We start from the raw sequence: 22,131 nt of genomic DNA, 5'->3' as shown, positions 1-22,131 counted from the left end.
AAAATGCATGCTAATGAATCTATTATACTTGAGATTTTTTTATCCAGTTCTTAGAATTCTGTACAAAAAGTTTTGCTGACTAAGAAGTTGAAATTTAAAGTACAAGCATCCATTCTGTTTTCAAGGGACACACTTTCAGGTCAGCTGAAACATCTGGTGGGGCCATAGCAGCTGTATGCAAGCCAACATGACACTTTTACAGATTTTTCCCTTGGAAACAAGTACAGCAAGATTAATAACTTTAGAGAAGATCATAGGTACATCTACCTATCTCACTTTCTACTCGCTGTCTTACCTCCTTTGAGGTCACTGGAGGAAAAATGCAATTTTCAGCTACTTCACTGCCATCATTCTGTGGTGAAGTCACCCAAGTTCAGTCAGTAGGGAAGTTTGATGGGAGAGGCTGGATTTCTGTATCATTTTGTCTTTCATTTGGGATCATTGCTTCAAACCTGCAGCAGTGGAGTTGGCTGTGCAGTAACTGCACTTCTGTAAGAGTTTAAGCATAAATTCCTTCATCTGAGGCACCGTTTGTTGAGGTGAAAAGTGGTCCCAGCTGATTCACAATGGTGGTTTTTGCTAAGATGTACCACGGCATACCATAACTATGAACTGATGCCATCCAACAGGAGACCTCTCTGTCACAGCATGATCTTCAGAGGCAGCTCAGTTTTATGCATAAAGGCTCTGGGGCTTCAGTTGTTTTTTTGCTTTGTTTTCTCTTATCATACTCAACATTAAACAATCAGGATGGCCGTGCCGAGTCTGTGATTACCAGTATGTGACTCAGTAAAGCACTGTGCCTGGATGATATATTTGATTTGTGACAGCACTTAGGTGTATGCATGCACTGGAAGACAAGAGTGTTACCTGCACTGGCTTCATCTGAAAAATTACATCCTAGTGGCATCTGCTGTAGTGCAGACAGGGATGTGCAACATCAGTGTCTTACTGTGGCTGAAAAATGTGAACACACTTGAAAACTACTGGAGATGGAACAGATGTTTCCAAATATGTGGTTATGCTAAGTAGAAAGTTACTTGCACTCCTTTCTGTTGAAATCCTAAGCTTTAATTTTTTAGAATATTTAAGATATTAACAAAGTTCTTCAAGTACAAAAGGGGAAACCTTCCAATCTTTCTGAAGTATTTGAGCTTAGCAAAACTTTTCTTTTAAAAGCAGATTGCAGCACTAGCCTATTGTAGTCTAGTATTTTAGAGCTAAGATGATGATCAGATGCCTGTTAAATGTCTAAGGAAGTCCTGTCTTTGCATCACAGCAGGGGTTTTCTCAGGTTCAGAAAGATTCCCTCCAAAATAGAACAGATTTCCTGTGGTTTCAAACACTTTTGCTTGCAATTTTGTGGATGACACAGTAAATTGCACTGTGTGAGCCTGGTACTGGTTTGTTGGCTGAAGTTTGTACTTTACAGTGTGCAAACATACTGTAAAAGAGGCAGACACCCTGTAATCAAACTTCTGAATGTAGCATACCATCAATGCAAAAGTTTTTGATATAACAGGTTCTTCAGAAGAAGTGTACTTAGGACTCTGTCCCCACAAATGAGCAGGCCGTTGGACGCGTGGAATGACAAAAACTGCCCAGCAGTCCCTTTGTCTTGGTGAACAAAGCAAAATTCTCTGAAAAGCTGTGTGGTAGCATAGCAGGATAAAAGCATTAACCAAAAGGTTTTTTGGAGTGGCTCAGACCAGCAGGGAGGCCCAGGCTGCAGGAGGCTGTGGCTCACTGGCAGCTAGGCCTCTACACCTTCCAAATGAATCACCTTCTCCTGCAACTCACACTGCAAATGGAACACAGACACAGCCAGCAGCCATGGGAGAAGTGAAGACAACACCATATTTTCTGCTGCCCAGCAGCAAGGAAAGGAAAAATTAATACTGGGAGTTGTTAGTGTCCAACTCAGCAGAAGGAAAGCAATATCTGACAAGCAGCAAATGCAGCAGGACTCTGGAAAATAAACCCTTGTTTCTAGATAAATGTCCCTCAGCTCCTGCACACGTGCTGGGTCATCTCTGGGGTTTTAAGAGCAGCATATGAAAGTGTGGGATAGAGGAATCCCAGCAGATCTTTGCACAGCGTCCTGCAAATTGCCTGCTTACAGAATAACAGACACAAGCATCAGCACAGTGCCTTGTGCAGAGGCTGTTTCTCCTGGAGAAGAACTAATTTCTGAGTGGCTGAGCCAACCTTGTTGCTCAGAAATTATGAGAGCATAGCTTATGGAGGGATGGCATCCATGTAACAAAAAATATCAGAGGCTGACCAAGAAAGAGTTAGACCTAGAGACCAGTGGCAGGATACACACAAGTCCTGAAGGTAACAAGGGTGGCAAAGAGACAGGCAGAACATCTGTAAAGTTACTTTATAAAACAATAACAGCTCAAAGAATATCCTTTATTCCCTATCATAGTTCAGTTGGAACATAGAGTTGATTCTTCTTTTGGATAAAGAAATATATATAAAATTCTCTGATAAGCCCCTGCACAATACCATGTTTTGCTGAACAAAAACCATCTACTGCATTGCAGAATAAGAAGAAAATAAGGAAGGAAAAAGGACAAAAATAGGAGTGAAATATTTGCCTGGTCTAGACACAAAAGCAAGTCTCGTAGAGGGTTACAAAGATGATGACAGGGCAGGAACAGATCTCTTATGAGGAAAGGCTGAGGAAGCATGGCCCATTCAGTCTTAAAGAAAGGATGACTGAGAGAGAACCTCGTTAATATATGGGAATACCTGAAAGAAGGGTGCCAAGAGGATGGACCAGGCTCTGCTCCATGGTGCTGAGCAATAGGACAAGAGGCAACAGGCAGAAACTGATGTCCAGGCTGTTCCTCCTGAACATGAGGAAGTACTTCTTTGCTGTGCAGGTGTCCACACATGGGGACAGATTGCCCAGAGAGGCTGTGGAGTCTCCCCCACTGCAGATATTCCAGAACCTGGACGCAATCCTGAGTGATGTGCTTTAGGAAACCTGGCTTGAGCAGAGAGGTGGGACCAGATAACAGTGCCAATGGTCATTTTCAGCCTTACCCATTCTGTGATTTCATGACTTTATGATCTTAGTTCCAGAAGATATATAAATTACTATTGGCAAGACTGCAGATTCTTTATATCTGGGAGGTAAAATTTCTGGCCACAGTAATCCAGAAGATTCCGGGAGAGGCAGTGAAGAGCATCCCTTAGAGTGTGAATCCTCAAACTAATATAAGGATAGGACAATATACATGCATATAACTAAAAATTCATCAAGTACTTACATCCTCTTCTACCTCTCCAGAGTGGAAAAGAGAACATGAATGCAGTAATGAACTTAGTTATTATGGGAGGGCATTCAAATATTGTAGGAATAGGCATAGTACAGAAACAAGAATACAATGGAATACTTAAAGTGGCCCAATTCTGAATTTAGCAGTAAAATTACAGACTAAAATCTGAATATGTATCTGAACACATAAATATATAAATTTGTCAAATAAGAAGCAGAGACTGATGAACAATCTCTGAGAGCCAAGTCTGTATTAGAAGCTGGAGCAACCTTTTAAGCCATCTTTTGTCCCTTTCCAGCATTACTCAGCTGGACCTGAAACCATAATGATTAACAGTTTGGTATACATACATCCTTGCTGGATGAAATTCAGTAATGCATATCAAGGTATGAAATATAACAAATACAGTGGTACAGAATTTTTCCCAGCTCTGGTTCCTCCCAAGGCAGAGCTGGGAAGAAGATTATTTCAGTGCCTTCCTTTCATGTGCTCAGAACAGGGGTCGAAGAGGAACGGCAGCACAAGCACAGCATTTCACAAAGAGTTGGAGCTGCCCCAAACTGTACAGAGGACCTGCCCAGTGATGCTCCATCCACAGCATGTGTGACTGAGAACAGTCTGGCCCTTTATTTGTACATCAGGAAGATGTTTATTGGCCAAGGTATATTAAACAGCACATATTTGCCCCTATGAAGTAGAACAGAGTTCCTCCTATAGGAAGATACATAAAGAGCAAAGCTTAAAATAAAGTTTTTGTTTTTTTTTTTTTTAATTTGAAACTCTGACTTCAAGAACAAGTGTTAACATTAATGGCTAAATGGCTTATTGTTATTTTTCCCCTCTGTGCTTAATCTTTTTTTTTTCCTGGCCCAGGGGCACCCAGGAACAGCTGTCAGCTGCCAGTCAGTGGGTAAAGAGCCATCTGACACCTGGCAGGTTTCAGCTTTTCTGCGCTGACAAATCTCCTGTGGCCCTTGGTTCCATCAGATGGTTTCACTACTGCACTTGTGCTCCCAGAAGTCTGAGTTTCATCTGTCAAGTATACATGTATTTCTCTGTGAGCCACACCCTGGTGTGATTTGTCACTTCCATTTAATACCCACGGAGAGGTATTTCTGCTTTCCCTATTTCCCAGACTCATGCTGTTTCCTGGCATCTTCAGATTCCTTTCTTAAAGGCCTATACCTGGCTGACAGAAATAGCTCAGTGGTGTGCAACAAATGCCAAACAGACACAGAAAATAATTTAGCTTCTTCAGTTATTTTCCCAATAGAAAACGAAGGCACCTGGGCTGCTGTTGGTGCAGGATGAGGAGTTCAGAGCAAAGAGAACAGGACCATGCCAGATTCTGCTTCTCAGCACCAGGAAGCTCTTTTGTCAATAGCACATTTTTCCTTCTGTGGGTGACATTGTTTAGGTCAATCCAAAGAGACAAGACGTCAGGCTTAGGAACTCTGAAAAATACCATGTGTGCTATGACCAGTGACCTTCTTAGTATTGTTTACATAATATGAGTTGATATACTTAGAATCATATTTTATGCAGCATTGCCATTTACAGTGCTGGCACAAGAAGCTGCAAAGTCAGTTTGGAACATTTGGTCCCATTTGTTGCCTGGAACTGTAAATAATGATCTGCTTTGCAATACAAAACTATGGAGCCAATAATTGCATCTGTGTAAGAACACACAGGGAAAGACCATTGACAGGAAAAAGGACTGTAATTCCTGTGTCAGGACTGCACCCTGTGTCAGGTGCATATGGGATAGCTCTTCTAATTGAAATTATTATGTCGAATGACTCAAAGCAGCTATTCTGGTCACTTGAAAGCTGAGGACAAACCATTTGGTTTGATTTACAGCTGCAAATGGCATGTGATCTGTCCCAGAGACAGTATGTTCTAGGAGCCACTGAATCATATTTAGTCATCCAGAACTGTGCACAGGGGTCTGCACTGTCATACCAGCCCTCAGATCCATGCATGATGTTGTTACTTAAATATGTGAAATTTGCATGAATGAGCACTACACAAATCCCCAAATAACACTGTACAATAATTGCCCACAACAAACACACCAGAGAACTCTGCAACAGAACACACCAAAAAGAGCCCCTTTTTAGCTTTCTGGCAACACAGGATAAAGTGAAAAGTGTCTATAAATGTACATTTCAAGGTTTTAAGTTTGCTGATTTCTGTTATTTTCCTGACATCTGACCAGCCATATTTATGGAAGTAGTGCAAAAGTATCTATCCAGTGACAGCCTCTTCCAGATGGAAAAACATCACCACTGACCCTACTCTTCACTTGTAAGACATCAAAGTTGTATTGTTTGTATTATTAATATGTCCCCCAGTTGTCTCTCCCTCAGCTTGCTTTGGGGTCTGAGGTAGTGTTTTATGGAAAACTGAAATTTGTCAAGAAACATTTCATGGAACTGAGCAAGTGGACTGTATATATATTTAGACAAAAATATCTCTGAAATATCTCTGAACCCTGCTGCAGCTGTGTCCTACCTGAGAAGTATTTTCCTTGGGAATGACAAGGACCCTGCAGAGCATCCAAGGCTGGTGCCATCATCAATGTACTACCTTCAGTGTAGTGATAGGTGCCTTGTTTGCTCTGCTCAAATCATTACCATCTTGGCTGCAGGGAGACAATAATTAAAAACTAAGAACTTTTTACTGAAAGTAATTAGAAACAAGGACATTTACAACTACTAACTCTGAAAGCTAACCCAAACTGTTCCTTCGTGCTGTTGAGTGCAAGAACCACTTCCTTGCTCACACCACATCCTCCTAAGATGTCATTCTAATGCTTCTGACTAAATAGCATGTTCCATAAGAGGACATTTTGGGCTCTGGTTGTTTTTTGGGGTTTTTTTGGCTTTATTTTTTGGAATACACCGTGTTGACAGGCCTATGCTCATGAGAAAATTACCTCTGAAATGGTTAGTTGCTCAGGGAGAAGGAAAGATGGTAGAGTTGGAGGGTGAACCCTAGTCATAGAACCATAGAACCATTCAGGTTGGGAAAGACCTTTGGAATATTGCTTAGGAAAGATCATGCAGTCTGTTAACCCAGCACTGCCAAGTCCACCATGAACAGGATGTTCCTACAAAAATCAGCAGTGGTGACTTGTCCAGCTTGTCAGGGAGGAGGAGGAGGGAAGAGTCACTGAGGCTGTCTGGCCTGGGGGAAGGAATTTGTTGGCCCCCAGGAGCTATACCACCACACCCTCACAAGACCAGGGGGTACCAAGCAGAGGCTGCCTGGCTGCTCCACACTCACAGCAAGGAGGTCATCAGCTTAAACTGGTTTTAACCTGAAAAAATGTGATACATGAAGGCTGCGTGTCTGGCTTGGCTTTGGTTTGGAGGCTCCTGGTTGGATGTGGACCATAGAGAGGGAATTTTGTGCTTTTGTTAATTCAGTAACACAGTATGCTGTATGTTTAGGGTATGTGCTGATATTTCCAAGACAAACAGAAAAATGGTGCCTTTGACTAGTAACACAAAGTATTTTATAAGCCTGTTACAGAAGCTTGTTTATCTCAGAGCAGTGGAGGCTGGACTCTTACTAATAAAAATTAAGAATGTTGTAAATATATATAGCAGAATCTCAAATTAGCTACATGTCCTGTGTTCTTGACTCCTCATTATACTGCTTAATGTGTACGAAATCCTGTACTGTCAACACTGTTTTCTTCTACTAGCAAAGATGTAAGCAACTAAATAGCAGTTTATAGTCTGTTTAACTGTACCCCTTTGCTTCTGATTAAGCCTGTTTGTGACATAACTTTCTTGATACTGTGCAAGTGAACCAGAGAGAAATTTTAACCAGAAAAAATGACCATTTTGTTATTTCCATGTATTGTATGTGAGACCAGTGTACCTCCTTGTGTGTTTGCATGGCAATGCTGATAAGCCACGAGAAAATGCTTTGATGCTGGGATGTCTATTTTTAGTAAGTGGCTTGCATGACTGATCTGATGCTAAATAAACTAGTGAATCTAGAAAAGGTTATATCTATTACTTGCTGACAGCTAATGCTTAATGTAGAGCAAGGAACAATAATCATCATGGGTATTAACTGTTTATATTGCAAAGCCTGGACTTATTTCCAGCTTGGCACAACATTTCCCCTACTCCTCTTCTCTCAAAAGTTAGCAACTGAATAGCAAACTAAATCTGTTATTGGTGGTGGGTACAGAACTAGGGGCTGTCCAGGCTTCCCCTGTGCCCCAGGGTGGGTTATGTGAGATAAATGCTTGCATCCCTTTTTATTAATTACTTCCAGCATTTAAGAAATTACCACCTCCTTGTACAGAAATTACCACCTCTAGTTCTGTTGCTCTTTTAACTGGAAAGTATTTTACGAAGTCCCAAGTCTTTTTGTTGCAGTTAACAGTTTGTCTATCACAATGATTTATTTTCTGCAACCTAATCCGAAGGTTATTAATGTGCTGCTTTATTCAGGATGCTCCTCTCTCACCAGCACAAACCAAACCTTTACTCCAGAGGTCTTCTTCTTGCTTGAATATAGTTTTCTGCCTTTAGTTGACTATTCTTTGTCTTGAGTTACGTTGTCAAAAGCTGCACACGGTACCTGAATGGAGAACATTTTAAGACTGACATGTTGAAAGGACTTTTTGTTTTTTATTTCTCTGCTCTGTGCCCATATCTGTCACTCATGGTGTTCCCTCTTGCTTGGTACTGGTGCATCTTACTATTCTTGCCATCTAAAACTCCTTCATCTTGCCAACTGCTTGAATGCAAAGTCCCTTCATACCCTTTTGTGGGAGATGATTTTACAAAATCTCTCCATCCTGGAGCAATGGAAGAAATAAGTCATTATACTCACTACGAGACATTTTGCATGACAAGAGTGCTCCAGTAAAAAAAGAAAAAAAAGGTCCAATTTGGCACTTCCACTGATGTTGCTGAATCTTTTCCCAAGGCATGCATTCGTACTGCAATTTCATGAAATCATCTTGGTCACCTCCATAACAAAGTGGAAAAGCAAAAGTTGACAAGACTAAAGGAGAGGGCAAGTATCAAGCTGGCTTTGAGCTCCCCCTGGAGCTCAAGGGTTGTTTGCTCTTGGCTCACCTCTTAAAAACAGCACATCAAACAGCTGAGTTGGAGCTCATCACACAGCACATTACACTGGTTTTATAATGAGCTTGAGACAAATAAGGAAATGGGAAATAAGAAAAAGCTAGTAAGTCAGAGGAACTTTTAATGAGTTAGGATAGTTGGGGAGTTAAACATAATGATCCTGCCTCATAACTACCAAATTCCTGCATTTCTATTGACGCCTGGCACAGTCTTCTTCTTTAAAAAGCCCTGGGCTTTTGTAGTTATGACATCCTTCTCAGCAGTTCAAGCATTTGTTTCCTTCAATGTTGTACATATCCCAGAAACTTTATGTTTCAAATATCCAATGATGCAGGTGGTTTTGGGAAGTGATTCACTATTTTTACATCCATGGCGAAATCTCTATACTTTCATTTAACATTAAAAAGAGTACATGAAGGGTCTCTTCCCTCTTCCCAACTTCTTTGGTATTTGTGGTGGGCATTAAGATTTCCTCAATTTTGTTTCCACTGAAGCTTTATTCCCATGGTGTGGGCTGGGAGGCACACAGCAGAGCAGAAAGATGGTTTGACCATGTTGAGCATATACAAAATGTTATTTTCACATAGCTGATTGAGACAGGAAGACCATGAAGTTCTGCAGATATGGCTGTGCACATACAGGCTGCATCCTTAATCCTGTACACAGAAGAAATGGTGGTTTGTGGAGACGTGGCTTATGCTCCAGTGAACAAGCATGCTGTGGTTTCTTTCCTTCCCCCTTCAAAATGTGAGGAGCTTGAAATCCTGTCAGGCATACAGACAAGGTGGGGTTGTATGGCACTCAAGTAACATGGGTTGGCTGAACTCATGTTTGCTGCTGCTGAAATGCACCCGCATGAGCACCGCCCTGCCTCCCCAGTGCACCCTGGAGATGGAATTAGTAACAGCAACAACCTCAGTAGCAATGCTCCCCGACTGGAACCCAAATTGCAGGCAGCACTTTGACACACTGAGACAGGGAATCTTGGCGTAACAATTTTCTCTCCAGGGTTATAGACTGCCTCAGAGAGGTGTCTGTGATGGCAGGCAGGTCAGCAAGGTGCAGGTAGAGCTCAGGAAGTGCTCTCTACTCCTTTGCATCCTAGGGCAGAGCCAAACTGGTGCAGTGAGGGCTTGAACAAGGTCAGTTTCTGGTTTCACTCTGGGCAGCAACCGATCTTATGAGTTCCACTTAGGTTACCTAAGAAAAACTTCTGAGATCCTAGTGTCTAGGCACACTGAAAGAACTGTTTTAAAGAAAGAAACTCTGGAGAAGGCAGTTCTGGGAATTATGATGGTATCTGAAGCTTCTTAATCCAGATGTGGCATTTCTTACCATGTGGGTAAGCTGTGAAACATGCACAGGTATCTCCTGCCATATGCTGTTACCATCTGTGTCTGCTTTCTCCATGCCAGTGGCAAATCCCAAGGAAGCATAATTTTTCACAAGTTACTACAGGTAGTTACTGTAGTAAGAAGTTATGATGTAACTCCATGATAAGCAGTCCCTATTTGAACTGTAAAACTGAGTCTGGAAAAAAATGAGGACTGGAAAAGGCTGAATGAATTATAAACTGCAGTTTAGGACTTTAGGATATATTATTTTCTAGAGAACATTTAATACTTAGTGTAGGTTTAAAATCTTTCACCAGGAAATGGATTCGAACATCAATGTTTTAACAATTCTAATAATTAATGTCCTTAAGGATTTCCCAAAGATCCCAAGTGGCTTCTATACCTATCCCTACCATACTTTGCAGAAGGACATGATACATGCTCTGCAAGAGTGTGCTGTATCTCAGAGGTGACAGTTCCTTTTCTCAGCAACAGAAGGCAGCTACAAGGCTTTTCCACTGAAGTCAAATGCTACAGAACTCTACTGCTTTTGTGCAAGCTTTGTAAGACAAGCAAAGGAAGGGTCTAGAGGAGATGCAGAGATTTTCTTTGTTTCTGTAGATGCTAATTAAATACAAGTCAATATACATGTTGCAGCTTGTTTTATACACCTGATATATAACCTATATGCCTTCTGCCAGGTGCTATATGCTCATGTGTTTCAGATTAACTTAATGTTTATGGTTAATAGATCACTTCTTAAACATACAAAAAGGTAAAAAATAGTAAGCCAAAATAATAAAGTTCTTCCACAACAATCATAGGGTCATCATAAAAAAACAAAACAACTCCTGTATATACATATTTAGGACTGAAGCCTTGAGAAAATCCTACTTGTACAGTTTTCAAGACATTTCAGTTGGGCCTTATCCTCAGTCTAAATCAAGTTTCTAAGTGAATGCTTTATGGCTTTCAAATTTAAGGAGACAAACTGGTATCATTAGAGATCACCAGTCAGCTAAAGATTAACTACATCATCAGACATAACGCCCCAAAAATGCTACATATGGCTGCACAAGCATTGAAGAAGGTACATGATGAGCCTGTTGGAATACATTATTTTAATTTATTCTGCAGTTGCACTCAAGATACAAATACAATCCCTTAAATGCTGACCACAGTAAGTTAAACTCACTGTTAAAACAGACTTTGACTTTCCATACACAGGCACAACTTGACTGGTTTCACTAGACTTAGGGCTATTTTTACAGCAGTGCACCTCCTAGGCTGAACCACCAGGTCACACCATCAAAACTGTTCTGGTTACTTATAATTACTGGAGAAATTATACGCTCTGTGTTTTGTAAGTTCATCATGTTTCACATTTATAAATTCATCAAATTTAAGATCAGGGACTGTGCACCTCAGAGAGGGTATCTCTCTGAGGTATCAGTCCACCTCCCAGCCAGCTGTGGTACTTTGCCTCTAAAGTGAGCTTAACCCCATCTCTGCATCTTCTGCACATCTACAGGAAAAGTTTAATGCTGGAGCTTTTAGATGAGGAACAAACCCAAGCATGAAAACCTTTCCCACACATATACAAATCACCTAGTTAAAGTGCCAAAGAGTAAAGTGTCACATTGCCCATACCTCTTAAAAAGTAAGGCTTTCTTAAAAAAAATATTAGCCATATAAAAATATTTTTGATGTGCCTATATACATGCTATTTATCTAGCAAAATAAGATCTCTGCTGTTCTTGGGCAATTTGTTCAGAAGACACTTCTGGATAACTGTATTCCTCAGTGATAGAAATCTATACTAAGCATTTACTTTGTCTCCCATTACTTCTGCATAGGCAAAACATGGGCTCCTGCACTTTGTCCTTGCCACTGCTTTCCAGTTTTAACCCTCTTGGCTCCACCTAGATTGTCCACTAACTCAAGAGGAGAAGAATGCAACAGTGGAAGAAGAGGCTCTGATACTGTGGCTTTCTTGGTTCTGATGTACTCTGGTTAAAGAACAGCTCTTCCTCCCTCTCCATCTATAGCTATATAAAAATAATATAAATTTCAGGTTCAAATAAATACAATTTAAATTGGACATCTTTCTCCTAGTTCTGTACTAGTCTATAGCTAAAATTTTATTAAAAGTATCAGTATATAAAAATGCACTAGCAATTTTCTTACTTTAGCTCAAGTTCTTCTTTCTTCAGCTGCTCTGTGCTTCACCAGTTTGTCTTCACTAAAACCAGAAAAAAAACATTTCACTGGATACTAAATAAGGATAAGTACTGTGTATGTGTCAGAGCCCCTAAAATGGGTGTTTGGAACAATTACTTCTGTGGTGCCTGGTGCTGTACCAACATCCTCCTGTGTCCTGTGCTCCTTCTGACCCATTTCTCCAGCACTGAAGTGCCTCTGTGCACATTTAAACTCGGCTTTTTACATAGAGAGGCAGTATTTTTCTCTACATACATCTGTATCCCTCCATTAGTCAGTCCCAGCAGCTCTAAAAAGAGAAGACATGAATATGCAGATTCACTGCACATGTAATCTTTGTAACTGGAAAGAAAAAATAGGCTACACTTCAAACACTTTCCTCTACAGTGATGTCACCATTCATCCCACGGAGCAGCACTGCCAAAGATTTCATAATTGCCTCTGTACCAGTACTAGAAATGAGAGAATATTGGCAGCAATTCCTTGGTGTCCTTGGTGGTAGAAGATCACCTTGTGAGCTTGCAGTAGTTTGGCAGACATGAGGAAGGTAGAAAAAAAAATGGGAAGACTAACTGAGGGGTTTAAAGGGAAATACACAAAACCTAAAAAGGAATTAACATTTTCTGCCCATGAGGACCAAAGGCTGTTTGATGCATTGTTTTTAACTGTCTTAAATAGTACTAAATACCTTAAAACATGAAGCAGGTTGAAAAAGCCCCCACTATATTTGGTGTTATGTTTTTTCTACCTCTCTGACTGAGCAATAAGAAAGGGAAGTCCTCACTATTCAGAGTTCAGCTACAGTGGTCAGTGTCAAAAAAGCCAATATTGCAAGGGACTTTGATCTGAATTTTTGTTTTTCTGAGTCTAAAACCTGTCCCTGGATTGTATGTATACAATTGGCTCCACAGTATCAGGGAACAAAGATACTTTTCCTAACTCCTACACAGTTAAACTTGCCACTGTGAGAGCACTGGCAAAGCATAGGGATAACTACATCACCTGAGCAAATGACACATACCAACATTAAAGGCTTAGCATCAGATTTTAAAGAGAATTCATGTTCCTGGCAGGGAGAGAGTTATTTCTTAAATGCCCCTGCTATATATCTATCAGAATCACTGGACTGCTGAATATCCTTGAAATTTGCATCTTTAAAAAAGACCCTGTATCCTTCAGCAGGTCTGAGCAATTCTGCAGCTTGAGCTTTGGCCTTCAGTTGCTTGTATTTTAAGTTCTTAATTTATTGCACAGATCAACCTAGGGGCAGAACAGAACCACGCTACAGCACCAGAACACTGGCAAGTCTGTGGTGCTGTGGCTACAGCAACACCTATCCCTGAAGCAAAGAAGTGGCTCTTTCTGCTGCTTTTGTTATTCCAGGGTATGCAGTTCAAGAAACATACACAGAAAGAAAATCCCCCAAAAACCCAACTAAACAAAATTCCCACATATGTATTACATGCACATTTAAGTAAAAATGTCCTTAGAAGTAAAGAGTATCACTGAAGATCCATTAGAGGTTTGCTATTTTGACAACTGTGTGATTAAAAGCCCACAAAAAAAGCCAACAAAAAACAACAAAAAACAATGGAAAGACATGTGATGACCTAAATGAGCTTCGGATCAGCTGTAAGGGCATTTCTTTATGCACTGAGACTGTTGTATACAACAGTAAGTAAGTTACTGTTACAATATCAAAGAAATGCCAAAAATGAACACTTACTTATGTTCTCAAGTACAAATAGCTTTTTTATGAATAGTATCATTTAACAACTTAGCTATATAATATCTATATGATAAATCAAAGCAAATTTAAAAACAAATTACAGATGCAGCTGAACAAACTTTAAAAAAATCAAAGAATTTAAGTAAATACCAATATATATATATATATATAGTTTACTAAATTACATCTTCAATGAGATGCTGCCTGTACAGCAATGTGCACTGTCAAAATCTCGAGCACCTGGCTCCCAAAACTGCTGCAGGGAGCTGAGCTCATGCTGCATTTTCCAAGCCCACACACACATCTTGTGCTTTCTACTAAGGAAGCTGGGGGTTTAGAGATTCAGGCTATTCCTCACAAAGCTGCAGAGTGCCAAGCAGCAAAAAGCATATTGCACTGTGCACAGGGAATGTATGCCAATCATCACACCAAAAAGCACTTGCTAAAGCTGTTTGGATCCTCAACACAAAGGTTCAGGTGTCATTCAGGAAGAGTGTCACTCACCTCAATTTAGGTAACCTACGCTAAGATACACAACATAATCTGATTTCAAGGAACGCACGGGCTTTTAAGTCAGTGTTTGTCTATGTTTTGAGTGCCTTTTTGAGGTCAGAGTAGAAATTGGCCAGTGTACTAGACATGGCAGTGTCTACTGCAGACTGTGGTAGCATCCCTCGGAGTTCAGTCTGGATGTAGCCTGTCAAAAGACTGTGGCCAGGAGCGTCCTTGAGAGGGACACAGAACCAACCGCAAGGGTGATTGAATCCACGGACAAAGTTTGGTCTCACCTCTCCATAGTCCAGGCTTATACCTGGAAAATAAAGGAAAAATGAAGGAAAATAAAATTTTTAAAAACAGAAATTATTTTGAGAGAAATAAAAAAAAAAATTAATGTGCAGTAAATTTGAAATATATAAGCTTCTGGCTGAGGAATTTAGTGGTAGTGACAGACACACTACAAGGTTCTGGGTATTTTCATGCATGGAATTTGCTGTTCATTCAAACTCTGTGACAGACAGGAAAGCAGGGTAAGCAAAAATTCAAATGTTAAGAGGACGTTTCTCCCATTTACTAGAAGCAAGCTGTTACTCATACTAGTTTGCTCTACAACCTGAGCTGGAGGACTCAACTTGTCTCTAACACTCCTGCTCCACAGCTGACATAAGTGAAACCTGGCACAAAGGAATGGTTCATGGGTAAACCACTAACTTGTACACTTCTTTAAATATGTAAAATGTTAAAACATCTCTAAATTTTTTAAAATACTTTAAATTTATTTGTTGAAGACTATCTTAGACCATTTTTGCAATGTTTACTACTACTAAATCTGAATCAAATCTTAAGCCAATGAACTGTTGCAAAATAAGAATTTAGAAGAGGCAAGTGGTGGCTTACCGCATGTTAGAAGCCCGTCTTCGTAGCTTGTAGTGTAAGAGAAATCAACAAACTCCCTTGGTGCTATGATGTTCCAGAGCTGGCCAGCAGTTGTGTAGCGCATCACACAGCAGTTCTTGTTGAGTGACACAATTACAAGGGCAAGAAAATAAATATATCTTAGTATAATGAATAAACAGAGAAACTTAATGCTCGCAGGCAGCTAATGTTTTTCACAAAGGTAACAGCCTCAGTCAACTACACTGAAAATTCAGTGAGGTCTGAATGGCTCTGCCATTCTCAGCCTAAGAGCTGGAAGTTGTAAGGACTTGTGGTCTACAACTGAAAGCTGTGGGAGTAGAGAATATCTGGCACCATAAAAGTTTAAAGACCTAAAGCTAGGGAACTCTGGCATGTCTGAGAGCTGAAAGCCACATGGCTCTTAAGTTGCCAAGGAGCACTTGGGAAGTCTAAAAGGACCATGAACAAATTTCAAGAGGAATCTCTTGGTACTAACTCTATCAAATACTTTTAATCCACTAAGCAAAAAATGAAACAGAATGTGAACAGTTCTTCAAAACAGGCTTTCTTGTAATACAGTAGTCTGTATAAATATTATACAGACAGAATACCTTGTCATATAAATCTTCCTTCAGTGACAGAACAAAAGACAATCCATGTTCAAGCCAGGTGCCCAGATGAGGGTTTTGAATTCATATTGAATGTCTGCATTAACCAAAGGAAGGCTACCAGCTGTTTTGTAACCAGCTTAAAACTTACCTTTCTTTTATCAAGTCCTGAGCATCAGATTGAATTATTTTGTGTCTCAGCACAAAGCCATCCTACACAAGTTAGCCCTTCAGGAAGAGGGTGAGGTTGCAACTTCCATATGTGTGGATTATTACTATTGTTTGTTGAGGAACAAAAGAAAGCAAGCTGTATGAAATGGCTTTGGCATACACAGTATCATACTGTAGCCCTCTGTATGTGAATTTTATCAGAGGCTACCAGAGCTCCTAGGTCCAAGAGAATTGTGACTGACTCCTTTATTTTTAGCATTAATGGAAAGATGAATTTCAAGCTTCAGAACAGGACTGTGCTGCCAGAAAGCCTCATCTGTGGTCATACAGAGAATGTATGCACAATGTTGCTCGTGCATGCAAAAAAGAAGGCTGTAAAGGGTTCATATCTGTTGGAATTGCTCTGCTCTACGTGAATGTTAAATTCATGAATGTTAAATTCATGTATTCATCAATACACATTTCTCTTAGGAATCTAAACAAGTCTTCACCTCTTCAAATGTTTCCAGGATGTCCATTGAAGTCATTAGGCTGTCCCAGTCTAGCCTGTAAGGTCCAGGGCGAATATGATCCACTATTCTGTTAGTAGCATCTTCCACCACTCCTTGAGCTTTGTAGCTAGGAAAATGTGTTTACATTTAGGAAGAAATTCTTTATATTCCATTAATTTTCAATGGTACACTTACATTAACACCTTGATACCAAGAAGTACAGTCAGTGGACAACTGAAAAGAGAAACAGTACAGGAAAACACCTATGGGTGTTTCATCTATTCTTCTCTGCAAGAAATCCTCTTCTGAAAAAATTTGTCTTTTTTTATACAGTTAATATTTTATAAATGGCAAATTCCTTCCTTGGATAAAAATTATCCTTAAGAACTGTAACAACTTGTAATTTTACTCCTACTGCTGGGCAAGCAAGGGAGTTCACCAGAGGTAAGCAAACCTAAAACAACAAGGAGATCAGGAATATAATGAGAAAAACATTTTTCTTAAAGCAGAAGTAACAGGATGTTGGAGACTGAAATACTATGGTTTATGGCTCAAACAGTTTTATGAAGGATTTTTGTTTATTATAGCAAAACTGCATAACAAAAGCTTCACAGAAGCACCTAAATGGGCCTCCTGACTGAGGCCCTGGACTACAAATTGATTTGAGATAAAATAAAGTGACTCAGATCTGGGCTAGGGGAGAAAAAAACTTTAACAGGATTAAGCCCAGTACCTTCAGGGTGGAGGCCACAGCCCCAGGCTTATCTGCTGTCAGGCTGGAAGAGACCCTCACACCAAAGGAGCGAAGAGAAGATGTTTTGGATGTGTGGTGAAAAAGCCTTTGCTCAGAGGCAGTGAAAGCCTATCCTTTGCTGTGCACACCAGCTCAGTTGTGGGGCCTCTTCAGCCCAGCAAAGCCACATCTAAGGGACATCCACAAGAGGGACAGCAGAGGGGGTGTCATGGTCCATCAAAGAGCCCCCCAAAGAGGTCCCCAGACCCTGCACCAGTGCTGCACGTTGTGCAAAACGATGCAACAGACACAGAGTCATGCAAGGGACAGTGTCAAACATGCCCCCCTCAGGGGAGGCACCTGGGTATTCCTACCTATCCAAACATACATTAATCCATGGGATTCTATACTTCTGGATGGGGACCCTCACCACCAAGAAGACTAGACTGAGGGGAGCAATGAGACATCATTGGGATGCACAGAGAGGTAATGTTTCTACTTAACCTGCCTCTGTCATTCTCCCTGTCCCCCCAAACACACCTCCCTCCCTTCCTTCTTTTTCTTTACCTCTTTTATTATTAAATAAAATGCATCAGTTTTTCAGTGTCAACATCTAGCCTTGTTTGGTTTTAACCAAGTTTTGTGGAATATTCGAATGTTTCTGGGTTCGTTCTGCTTTGTTCATGGAGAGCTAGTTCTCTTTACTCCTCTTGGATTAGAGCAGATAATAACAGAGGCATAGAACCAAGCTAAGGAGAAACTTCATTCTGCTTTAGTGTCATATGATTACCGAATAAAACAATCTGGCATATGACATTACAGAATATTCATTTGTAATTAGATATTTTAGTAGACACCAGAGATTTTGTTTTCTTGAGTTACTGGGCCTCCAAATCCTGAAGGAGAAGAATCCATCAAAATCATTGTTTTCAAAATGCTTTATATTCATTAAGATGTTCTTATTAATAGCAAATACTCAAGCAACAGATTCACCTCTTTACTTGTGCAGTTCACCCATATTCACTCATAATCCTCTGTATGGAGCCCATCTCAGCTGTATGCTTGGAACTGGAGGACAACATGAACATGTCAGCGGCTTCCAGGTCTGGAAAGCCCTTCAAAGTGTGCTTTAGTTCTCCAGGTGCATAAATCACCCTGGGGTCTTCACCTGCACACAGCAGTCACTGCCCTCCTGGCAATGGCTCAACTATACAACCTGCTGGTGCCAGTGGGCCCATGGAACTCTTGGTGTCTGGGGCCATCAGCTCTTGCAGATTCAACAAGATGTAAATTCGATGGGGTGTATCAGTCTTTGAGATCATTTTAAACACCACCTTTTCACAGGACTTTTCACAGGACTTCAGAGTGCTGCTTTCTGGCCAGTATTTCTCTACCTAAACCTACAGAAACCAACAGAACCCAGTGACAGAAACTTGCACAGGCAGGGCCTTCACATCACACAAACAACCCCATAAAACCCTCTCATAACCCCACACTTGGTATTTTGAAGTTGCACAGTCAATGCAAGAGTCAAAGGATTGACTCAGCACATCCCAGTGACCCTTCAGGACTACTGAACCCAGGCTTGATTCTGAGCTTTACAAGCCATCATTTCTGGGCAGATGCTGTTGTCCACTTCAGCCAATGGGAGTCTTGTGGTGTTGTTCTAGACACATGCAATGCTAAAGTATATCAAACTTAAAAGCTAGAAAGGATTCATACAGCCACAAGAGGTTTAGCCATTTAGCTTCCCCTCTGGAGCATCTGTGTAGCTGATGGCTGTAGAATTCACAGTCTTCATTTCTAAATTCTACAGAACATATCTGTGAAACTTTAAAAATGTATCTCTTGTGCTGGCAAACTTACAGGTATCCACTGAATTCCTCCGATTGTTTACGCCACACAGTTGCATCTTTCTGAAGGAAAAGATAAGATACAATGTTAACTGTCACTTGCACACAATTACAAGAAGACCAGAAAGTGCTTCAATTTTCTTGAAGAAAAGCAGCCAACTTCATCAGTAGCCGAGGTTCACCTGGGCACCACTGTACACTTTTCTATAGCTTTTTCAGATACCTTTTACTTATCATTTTCTATTATTTAAAAAAATAAGAAATCGGCTTTCTCAGAGTCAAATGCTTGAAGTCTGTGCAGAAGTATGGTTTGGTAGACCAAGCCAGTTTACTGTGAAAATACACAGAATAATGGAACAACATTAGCAGGGAAAGCCTTTTTTCTGCAAGGCCACTGGAAAGGCAACAGCTGGATGCTACTCAGACAGGAAGAATGTTTGCTTGCACCCTTGTAACACAAGTAACAGAAGAGTGCAGGAGATGCAGGCACAGACAAGAAAGTTCAATTACCTTTCTCTTCTAGACGCCTGACTAGAAGAGTCTTGCAAGCAGTAGTCTATTTATTTTAAAGTTACACAGAGCAAATAGAGAAATCAGTATCTTCTGATTTTTACATAACTGTGAAATGGAATCTCTGTACAAAATCTCAGAATTGTGGTGTGAAAAGAGTACCATGTACCACCACTTTATTTGGAATCATGATTACATACACACGGAGGACCAAATATCCTAAAGAATAGTACTGCTAAGTACCACATCCAGAATAATTTAAGGTATTTTGGGGCACAACACATCTCCTTGTGGTAGGTAAAGCTCTGAATGTCTTCTACATGGCACAATACCAAAATGGAAAGAAAGGAGAGAGGAAGGAAGGGCTGGAGGGAGGGGTAAAATCCGAGGATTTGAAACACAAGGATGCAGGTAACTTTTTAAAGGCATACAGTAGTACTTAATATAAAAACACAGAAATACTAATATAGGAATAGACAACATTTAGTAGGGCAGAGGTGGTATAGGTGTATTGCAAGAATGAAAGGCTTGGATGGTCTGCTCTTGCTTCTCCAGACAGTATTTGTTAATTTTGCAAATAATCAAGTTACATTTGGATCACTTGCTTCTGTCTCGTCAATGTCTGCTTCATGATGGAAGAAAAAATAAAAGCCCTACTCAAACCACAGTAACAAAAAAGACAAAGACAGAAATTTACCACACTATCATATAGCTACACTTCTACTTTCTGTGGAGGACAGTACTAAAAAGTATTCACCCAGCCTAGAACTGATGCACAAGCAAAGGCTAATTAGCTTGTTAAAGCACGACTCAAAAAATCCAGGCAGCTCAAAAGAACAGGATAGCAAACTGCTCAGAGAAAGCAGGAACTGTATTCCCTTTCATGGAAGGAAACCTAGGATAATATGTGGTCTCTAAAACACAATAGAAAAGTGAAACAGTATGAGAAGAAGCCTTGAGAATGATCTCATTTCTTAAGAGGAAGACATTTGGAAACTGAAGCACGATGAACTATTCATTGACAAGAGATTCCAGAGGCTGGCAAGCTGTGTCTGCTTTGTTTAAAGTACACGTTAGCTTCTTGCAATACTATCAATGTTAACACAATTTGTTGTAAGTCAAGGCTATAACCCTACACAGGTAGGATTCTTCCATGAGACACACCCCAGAAAATGGGTAGAAGGAATGACAGAGTTTGTGAACACGAAAAACACATCCTGTCATCTAGAGATGCTCTAGAGGGATGGTTTCACAGAGCCTGTCAGTTTAGAGTCCTGCAGGGCCCGGATACGCGTTTCTCAGCCGTGTGACACGGCACAGGGGGCTCTTTCCGCCGCCCTGGTGCCCCACAGCTTCCTGTGGAGCACGAACCGGGAAGCCGCCCAGAGCACTCACGGTTTTCTTCGCCACACGCCACTCGCTGTCTGCGATGCTGTGATACCGAACCAGCGTATTCCGTAGCTTCGAGGCCAGGGGTGCGGGATTGGGCAAGGGATCCATTTGCTTCCCTCCTGCGGCAAGATGCCTAATCACACAGACAGCAGAACAAGGCACGGGGTCACGGATGCCAACAACAGCGCGGATCTTTCAAACCCGAACGGAAGATGCAGGAAACACCGCAGCGCGCACACACGCACATCTCCCAGCCGGGTTCGGGTGGCAGCGAGCGGCTGCCAGGGGCCCAGCTGCCGCCACCTCAGCCGCGCCGGGGCCGTCCCGCGATGGGCCGGAAAGGCGGGACAGGCGCGCTCACCTCACAGCCGCACCGCCGCCCCGGCTCCGCGCTCACCCGCGGCCCGCCCGACAGCGCTGTGGTGCCAGCAGCCAATCAGAGCGCGATCGCTCCGCCGGCGCAGCCAATGGCGGCGCGATCCGCCTGGCGCGAGGGCGGGAAGGTCACCGCCCCCTCGCGTCACGCGACCTCGCGACAAGTCGCGTCCGTGGCGTCAAGAGGCAGGGGCAGGGCCGCGGTCGGGATTGGGAATGGAGGGGTGGTGTGAGGGAGGGAGGGAGGGGAGTCCTGGCAGCTCTGGGGGCGGCACGGCTCCGCCTCCCTGGAATAGAGCTGCTCTGCTCGACCTGTCCGGCTGTGTCTCTTTGTACTGATCGCAGAGAGTCACAGAATCAGCTGAATTGAAAGGGGCACATCAGGATTATTGAGTCTCAACTCCTGGTCCTGCACAGGACATCTCAAGAGTTGCTTGATGCCTGAGAGCATTGTAAATGCTTCTGGCACTCTGTCAGGCTGGTGCTGTGACCACTATCCTGGGGGGCCTGTTCCAGTGCCCAGACACCTTCAGAAAATGAAAGAACCTTTTCCTGATAAACTAAACCTCCCTGACACAACTTCAGGCCATTCCCTTGGGTCCTGTCACTGGTCACCCCAGAGGAGAGATCAGGGCCTGCCCCTCCTCTTCCCTTTCCAGTGGGGAAGTTGCAGACCCAGTGGGGTCTCCCCTCAGTCTCCTCCAGGCTGAACAGACAAAAAGCCTTCAGTCACTCCTCATATGGCTTCACCTCAAGGCCCTTCACCATCTCTGTGTTCCTTCTTTGGACACCGCAGTAGTTTTAGATCTTTTTTACTTTGTGGTCTCCCAAACTGCCCTCAGCACTGGAGCTGAGGCTGCCCCAGCCCAGAGCAGAGTGGGACACTCCCCTCTCTTGCCCAGCTGGCAATGCT

At 41.8% G+C, this 22,131-nt stretch overlaps 1 protein-coding gene across 3 annotated transcripts; it reads right to left on the bottom strand.

The window, feature by feature from the left end:
* Window positions 1-117: 117 nt before the first annotated feature.
* On the bottom strand, window positions 118-21,296 carry STARD4 (StAR related lipid transfer domain containing 4). 3 transcript variants are annotated; one of them, XM_014258755.2, is made up of 7 exons: window positions 21,089-21,179; window positions 20,847-20,976; window positions 18,955-19,004; window positions 16,356-16,482; window positions 15,086-15,200; window positions 14,479-14,501; window positions 118-7,895 (listed from the first exon to the last, which is right to left on the bottom strand). In XM_014258755.2, coding segments are annotated over exons 1-7 (492 nt in total). In that variant the 5' UTR covers window positions 21,091-21,179; the 3' UTR covers window positions 118-7,850. The 3 variants fall into 3 exon arrangements, with proteins under 3 accessions (XP_014114230.2, XP_014114229.1, XP_005530050.2); XM_014258754.2 differs by lacking the exons at window positions 118-7,895; window positions 21,089-21,179 and adding an exon at window positions 21,205-21,296 and having other exon boundaries at window positions 7,903-14,501; XM_005529993.3 differs by lacking the exon at window positions 118-7,895 and having other exon boundaries at window positions 7,903-14,501; window positions 21,089-21,176.
* Between the last annotated feature and the right edge of the window lie 835 nt (window positions 21,297-22,131).

The sequence above is a fragment of the Pseudopodoces humilis genome, chromosome 4 (genome assembly GCF_049639895.1).
Source record: "Pseudopodoces humilis isolate 2021_Gansu_Grassland_sample_001 chromosome 4, ASM4963989v1, whole genome shotgun sequence".
NCBI lineage: Eukaryota > Metazoa > Chordata > Aves > Passeriformes > Paridae > Pseudopodoces > Pseudopodoces humilis.
Note: the sequence above shows the minus strand (reverse complement) of the source record. Positions and strands in the feature narration are given on the sequence as shown.